Source organism: Austrofundulus limnaeus, unplaced genomic scaffold, assembly GCF_001266775.1.
Source record: "Austrofundulus limnaeus strain Quisiro unplaced genomic scaffold, Austrofundulus_limnaeus-1.0 Scaffold926, whole genome shotgun sequence".
In the NCBI taxonomy this organism is placed as follows: Eukaryota; Metazoa; Chordata; class Actinopteri; order Cyprinodontiformes; family Rivulidae; genus Austrofundulus; species Austrofundulus limnaeus.
This window is the reverse complement of record NW_013953328.1, coordinates 76,993-84,468: the sequence shown is the minus strand read 5'-3', so window position 1 is coordinate 84,468 and position 7,476 is coordinate 76,993. Positions and strand designations below refer to the sequence as shown.

Genomic DNA, 7,476 nt, shown 5'->3' with positions numbered 1-7,476 from the left:
GTGTTAATCTGTTATCAGAGATGATTAAAGTGTTAATCTGTTATCAGAGATGATTAAAGTGTTAATCTATGAGTTGAAACACACCTAAGTGATATGTGTTTTCCCTGGTAAGACTGTCCAGGTGCCGGTCTTCTCTGGTTGCTGCCACTCTTCCTTTTCCTCCTGCTGTTGTTGGCTCTGCTGTTGCTGTGCTGCTGGAAGTACTGTGCCTGCTGCAAAGCCTGTTTGCAGGTACAAACATTCAGTTTGAACCCAGGAAACARTGAAATATTAAAGTCACAGTTAAATTAAAGACTTTTGTCTCTAACTTGTTGCAGAGTTGTCTGGCCCTGCTGCCTTGTTGTGGGAGAGGTAAGCTGTCTGCAGTGTAAATGTAACAATCCCAGCTGGACTCATGTAGACACTCTTTGTCTTGTTTCTTCAGGGCGCATGGTTGGCTTTAAGGAAGACGAGTATTTGCTCCGTCAGTCTCTGCTCACCTCAGACCATTTGGACACACCAATGGTGAGGACGGGCCCACCAAAAGGAACCGACGTAGTTCGCTGGAGAGTCACAGATAACGTTCACCGCCCCCCCAATCACCCCCAAGCTCTGATKAAACCCAACCCTAATGAGATGAGTAAGTTTATGATTGTTTAAAACACTTTTTTTTTTTCAAAATCTTTGGAAATTGCAACTTGTTTCACCCCTTTTGCTCTTTTTGCAGTCCAGTTTCCGATCTCGCTCCGACTCAAGAGGTTGTTCTCTGAGAACTTCTCTCACCCCGAATCAAGAGATGCTGAGCAGCTTCGCATGGAGGTGGCGGAAAACGTGAGGGGGATTTTTGTGTTTGTCCATGGATTTGTGTGTTTGTTTCAACTGTACCACTGAGGACTTTGTTCTTCTGTCCAGTTAAACCAGGTGTACAAGCAGATTCCTGGGGCACAGAAGGTGCAACAGACCTCGTTCAGGTAACATTATTATTTAACTCTGAAAAACTGCATCTGATTGGTCATAAATTTACTGCTTTTGTTGTTTGTTTTTTYCAGAATGCAGAAAAATGCAGGAAAAAGGTGAAGATGATGGAGCTCTGCAGTTTATTGTCCCTAACCTCTGACCCGGACATAACTAACTTCTCTGACCCCTCTGTGCCCCTCAGGCAGGACCACACCATCGTGGACACAGTTTTACCTGCTCCCAGAAGCACTTACCAAGATATCATTAAACTCACTGAGAAGACTGTTCAGTCTGGAAACTTCAGTYACCTGAAAGTGATGCCAGGCTACTACACTGTAGCCTCAGACAGAGGTAAATGATTGACATGGCACAGTGCTGAACTGGCCTGCCAACAGTCTAGACCTCTCACCAGTTTAAGACATTTTGTGTATCATAAAACAAAAAAGTAATCCAACAAAAAAGACCCAGTTAGAATAACTCGATTTTTACGTTAGACAAGAGATTTCTCTCCAAAAGCTCCAACAACTGGTCTCCTCGGTTCTTGGATGGTTACAAACTGCTGCTAAAAACAGAGATAAACAACTTTTAGAAATGTGTTTGAAATGCCCATTTCTTTCCTTAAAATTGTAGAAWTTAGTAGTTATTGCATTTTGTATGTTTTATTGTGAACAAAACGTTGGTTTCTGAGGTATTTAAACAGTTGCATTCTGTTTTAAGTGCATTTTACACACATTCCTACTTTTTCTGGAACTGTGGTTGCAGCTGAGTGATCTCCAACACACGCTCCAAACACTAATCAAGCGTGCAAGATTTTAGTTTAAAACTTTGACATACAAGGCAGCAGGTGATGTGCATTCCTTCAAGTATTGCTAGTTTCTCATTTGATATCAGGATGGCAGCATGCATAAGCCACGTGTTTCATAAGATAAGAAAAGGTAAGATAAGGTAAGATAAGATAAGATAAGATAAAATTTTATTGATCCCACAGTGGGGAAATTTGAACATTACTGCAGCTCAAAACAGTGGAGCTGCAGTAACAGGCTGCCTGCCGTGGCGCCATTCTTGGAAACAGAAAAACCACACAAGGGAAGGGAAGATGAGGAAAAAAACAAAAACATCATATTATATCAACACTGTGACACACTATGGTGTTTATGAAAAAAAAAAGCCTCTGCATAGGGCAGATTTATTAGCCAGAGGAGTAATTGAGATTAGGGGCCCCAAAGAATCTATTCCCCAGTACAGCGCAGCCATGGTTCAGAATATTGATGGAACTGTTCATTCTGTGGGCCTACAGCCTGCTCTGGAAATCAGATCAGCCAGGTGAGGGAGGAGGGACGGGAAGGTGTGGGGCAGAGCCTTGTCGACACATCCAGCCACGAAGAATTTAGTCAACAGATCAAGGCCGTTGTCGGGGAGATCCAGATTCTGTAATCAGTTGTTTTGGGAACAAAAGGGACAGGCAGASYATAACAATTTTCCCTCTGRCTTAATGTCTGCTGGAAGTCTCAAGGTGGTGAATCCAATCAGACAAGTAATGTGGACAAATTCCACCGAGCCGATCTATCAGCTTCTCCAAGATAAATTCCATCTGGCCAGCAAAGTTCAGGGACCACAGCCGGCCCGCGACCCTCAGTAAAACCGCTTGCAGACCGAGTCCAGCTCGCTCAAGGCCAATGTCTAAGTTCTGATAGAATACGGCCATCCATCAAGTTGGTCAGTCAGCCAGAAAGTGCAAAGCCACCGACGCTGTTTTGTAGAACACCAGGAGACCACCTAGCCAAACTGTAGAATCCAGTGATCGAAGTCCAGACATAAATCCAGAACAGAGAATAACAAAGGTCTCACCTTCGACATGTCCTCCCATGGAAGAAGAAAAATAAACTTTGTTCCAAAWATTTTATTGAGAAACCAGCTAACCAAATCCATAAAAATATGCAATGATTCTTATTTTCCTTCGCAGAGGCTGATGGGGCCGTGGAGTTCCAAGAGGACGTGGAGTCTTTAGATGTTCACGTACCACTTTTTGTCAAAGATGAAGATGACGACAAGAAACAGCTGCAAGTGGAGGCCAAGGATGTGCCACTGGGCATTGCGGAGATTGSAAAACGTTTTGTCAACATCACCATCATCAAAGAGCATGGTGAGAAGTCTCTCATAGTGGTTTGAGATTGAAAATCAAGTGTTCAGTTGTTTCATTAGAACCAAGGCATAGAAATGTGATTCAGTGATGGCACCAACTGATTTTCCCCTCATCCATCTTCTCAGCCACCAGCGTCTTCTCGTTCCTCCAGCCCAGTTACACCTACAGCAGGCAGGATGGAGTGGCCAACATTCCAATCAGCAGAGAGATCATAGAGGATGGACGCACACAGGTCACCTACCGTACACGAGACCAGACAGCCAAGGATAAGAAGGTAAGCTGGGTGGTGCTACAATCAGACCATCTCAGGATAGTCACTTCTAACATGGTTGTTYTGATCAGCACTAAGTTAACAGTCATTTTTACTCCCAGGATTATATAAATGTAGAAGGAGATCTGTCCTACGGTCCTGGTGAGACTCAGAAGGTGGTTCCTGTCCGTCTTCTGGAGCTGAGTGAAAAGGATGCCTTGTTAGAAGACAAACCGGTCAAACAGTTTGTCATGGACCTCAGTAACCCACGGCAAGGTGCCAAACTAGGACGCTACCCGAGAACTACMGTCACCATCGCAGACCTGCCAGGTAAGATGGATTCGGCTCTCCTAAAGATTTTCAAGCAAAGCGACTGAACTTTGTTTTGTTTTAAAGATGCTCTTCAGAGGCCGTGCACACAGAAATAGAATGTGCAAATATTTCAGCCTCTACATGAAAACATAATTTGTTTTAAATGTTGTAAGTTTAAGTGTTTGTGTGGGCTGAACTCACCAACACAGCACTCTCCCTCCCTTCCCTCCTGAGGGTCATTAGGGTCTTTGTTGGRCTAATCAGCTTGAGAGATGTCTTGGTCACACACATGAAGGTGCAAGTCCAATACAGCTACACCAAACCAACAAAGAAAMACCCTAATAAGCCTTAGGATGGAGGGAAGGGAGAGTGATTTYCATGGAAGTTCAGCTTAAATAAATGGAAAGAGCAGGGAAACCACTACAACATGCACAGTAGCCCTCAAGGGCCAGGATTGAGAAGCCCTGGATAACTCCTTACAACCTTACTTCCAATTGATTGGTTGTCTTTTTATTAATTTTTTTTACAAACCTTGTTTTAATCTAGAACCAAGTGTGATGACGTTCAAGAAGGGCACCCAGAACTTCAGTACATCAGATCCAACTTACACCATCCCTGTGGTCCGCACTCGTAACCAAGACAGTCCTGCTACTGTGAAGTGGCGCACCAAGAAGGCTCAGCGCTTTGATCTTTCTGGTCCCCTCACGTTTGGTCCTGGAGAAACTGAAAAGAACATAGTGATTGACCCAAGAGCCCACCCTGGACCAATCCAACCKGAGACCTTTCAGCTGGAGCTGTTTGAACCCAGTACTGGTGCTATGATTGGAGAACGGAAGACCACCCTCGTCAATGTTACAGATGGAGGTGAGGCATTTCTAACAGGATTTTAGTTTGTTTTTTCTTTTTTGAATTGGGGGTTTCTGGTCTAGTAACAGAGACCTTTGCTGAGATACTGGACAGGTTTTGATTCTTGATTTTAATCTTTTTCAAATAGTTCCAAGATCTCCAGAAATAGCCCAGTTGCAGAAGAAAGGCTTCATAAACCAGAAAGCCACATCCCCTGGTGGACACCTTCTTTCCCCAGAGAARCTAAAGGCTAAAGCAACTGGTCCCAGAAACATCCACCTGAACTGGGATCCACCACCTGGTAACCCACTGGGATACAAGGTACATCTACTTCACTCTGATTCAGACAACTTTACTTATCCCCAAGGGCAGTTTCCAGGTTCACACAGACACAAACCAATGCTTATACTGTTCATCAAAAGAAAAGACAACTTTACAAGGCTTGCTTTCTATCAAATATGTTCTGCTGTTCAGAAACTCAGTAAATTTGACTTTTGATGTCTTTGTTTTAGGTGAAGTATTGGATCTATGGTGACCAAGAGAAAGATGCCAAAGTCTTAGATGTAAAGACTCCTCAAGCCGAGCTGACAAATTTGTACCCCTACTGTGATTATGAGATGCGAGTGTGTGCCTATAATGCAACAGGAGATGGTTACGATACAGACATGGTTTCCTGTCAAACACTGGAAGATGGTAATTTCCTGAAATTACTTTTGTTACTTATTAAAAAAAACAGTTGTACCTCAGTTACTGTAAAACAAATTAGTTCAAACTCACAAACTGCTCCTGCTGTGTCCTCCTGCAGTTCCTGGTGAACCTGGACGCCTGGCCTTTAACGTCATCAGTCCAACCGTCACTCAGGTCAGCTGGGCAGAGCCTGCAGAGACCAATGGCAACATTACAGCCTATGAAGTCATCTACACACCCATTGATGATGAACAGAGTAAGCACTTCTACAGTGGTAGACCTCTGCATGGGTTATTTAACGCTCTAACAATGTTCTGCTCCTCAAACAGAGCCAGTGGGAGCAGCTAAGAAAGTGAAGATTGACAATCCCAAGAAACGGATGCTGTTGATTGAAAACCTCCAAAATGGTCAAACTTACCAGTACAAAGTCCGTGCTAAAAACAGCGTGGGCTGGGGTCCCTTCAGAGACGCCACCATTAATCTGGCATCCCAGCCTGCCAGACCCATGTCCAGTAAGTCTGGCACACCCTTGACTCGGTTGTTTAGTCTTTCTCACAAATAAGAAACATTTATTTGTGTTTTCTTTCTGTCTCTAGTTCCCATCATTCCAGATGTTCCTATTGTGGACGCAGAGGCAGGAGATGAGTACGACAGCTACCTGATGTACAGCAATGATGTGCTGAAGTCGCCAACAAGCTCCAAAACACCAAGTGTCTCTGGAGATGGTGGGTACCCAGGACCAAAARCACAAGTCAAAAGCTGATGTTGTGCTCAGTTCTAATACATTCAGACTTATAGCTGCAATCAAACATTATTATCCAATCACTATAGACATTTATGTCTAATAATTMTGGGCCTTCATTTATTTGAGTCATTCCTTAATGAAGATTGTGTGATTGTGTTCTCAGTGCTCCAGAGTTTCTTCTTATAACRGGTGTGCTTCTCTAAAAGCTGTCCACTTGTGTCACTGTCCTTTAAAAATGGTTGGAAATAGACWGAACCAAGAGTTCTTGGTCAGATGTGTGGCAAATGTTGTCACTCTGCCCGGATACCTGGAAGAATGATGGCCCTTTGCTGGCCCAGATGTGGTTTGCCAGAGGTGGTCCATGCATGGACCAGCACTACATAAGTCAAGCTACAACCAGGCCTGCTCTGTGGGATGCTGCAGTTATATTCTGAATATCAAGTTATAAAGTCTCTTCTGTTTTTCTCTGCATTTGTTTAAAAAGTCTAAACAGTTAGTCAATAATTTTCACTCTTTAATGTGATAAAGAACATTTGGTGAAACTGTGAGGCTAAGAGATGGAAACGRTTCTTTTTGTGGTTGTTTTTTTATRGCCTCCATATGGCKGGCATTTTCACTTCAGGCCACACCCAACCCACAGCCTGCCTCCAACACATCCACACATGCTTRATGTGCAGATGTGCTTCACAAACCGCAAGCTCTTTCACAACTAAAACTGCTGTCACGCCTGCTGTTRGCAGCCAAATTATTAGTCTTTTTACATTCTTTTTATTCCATATTTTTAAGACATATTGGGTTTAATTGATCTTAACTACAGCCTAATTTCTGTAAAATTTGGAACATTGTGTAAATTGTAACAAAACAAAAAACAGAACGCAATGATTTGCGTATCTTATAATCCTGTATTTTATTTACAATGGAACATAGTAAACAAATCAAATGTTTAAACAAAAACAAATTCTAAAAAAAATTTGTTTTGAGTTTTATTACAGCAACACATTAAAAGAAGAGACAGYGCCATGTTTGCTACTGTGAAGCATCCCCTCTTCTTTCAACAACAGCCTGTAAACATTTAGGAACTGAGGAGTTACTGCAGTTTTTGGAGGTCCACAGAAGACGGCAGCACTTCTGGATGGAGTTCACACGTGGCTTCTTTTAGAGCTTTAATTATCATTTATCAATAGCACAGAAAGCTGTTTACAGACAGTGATTTGTGGAACTGTTCCTGAGCCCATGTTTTAAATATAAAGGCCCCGGAGGGCCTGACGATCATTGACAACCAATCCTCTGAGCGCAGAGATTTCTACACATTCTTAAAAATCTTTTAATTACTTAATGAACTGTAGATGAGATGTTCAAAGCTTTCACAATAATCTATTGAGGAACATTTTATATTTTGTAATTCGTCTTCTATCTTCAGATGTACCGTATTTATTCACGTATAATACGAAAAATTTAATCCATAAAATCATCCATAAAGTTGGTGGGTAGTATTAAACTCGGATAAATATTTTTACTTATGTACTTTAACTGAAATATTAGCAAAATTATTGAGTC

The 7,476-nt window shown here is 42.4% G+C and overlaps 1 protein-coding gene across 1 annotated transcript in view; it reads left to right on the top strand.

Moving 5' to 3' along the window:
* Positions 1-7,476, top strand: part of itgb4 (integrin, beta 4) — a gene marked incomplete in the record, with an annotated part of 38,952 nt that overhangs the window by 15,011 nt on the left and 16,465 nt on the right. Inside the window, 16 exon segments of the mRNA XM_014029607.1 lie at positions 113-231; positions 318-351; positions 425-619; positions 707-810; positions 892-950; positions 1,029-1,052; positions 1,139-1,287; positions 2,900-3,079; positions 3,205-3,353; positions 3,452-3,659; positions 4,188-4,505; positions 4,636-4,808; positions 5,000-5,180; positions 5,293-5,430; positions 5,504-5,686; positions 5,771-5,899. Of these exon segments, the coding sequence (XP_013885061.1) occupies positions 113-231; positions 318-351; positions 425-619; positions 707-810; positions 892-950; positions 1,029-1,052; positions 1,139-1,287; positions 2,900-3,079; positions 3,205-3,353; positions 3,452-3,659; positions 4,188-4,505; positions 4,636-4,808; positions 5,000-5,180; positions 5,293-5,430; positions 5,504-5,686; positions 5,771-5,899 (2,343 nt within the window).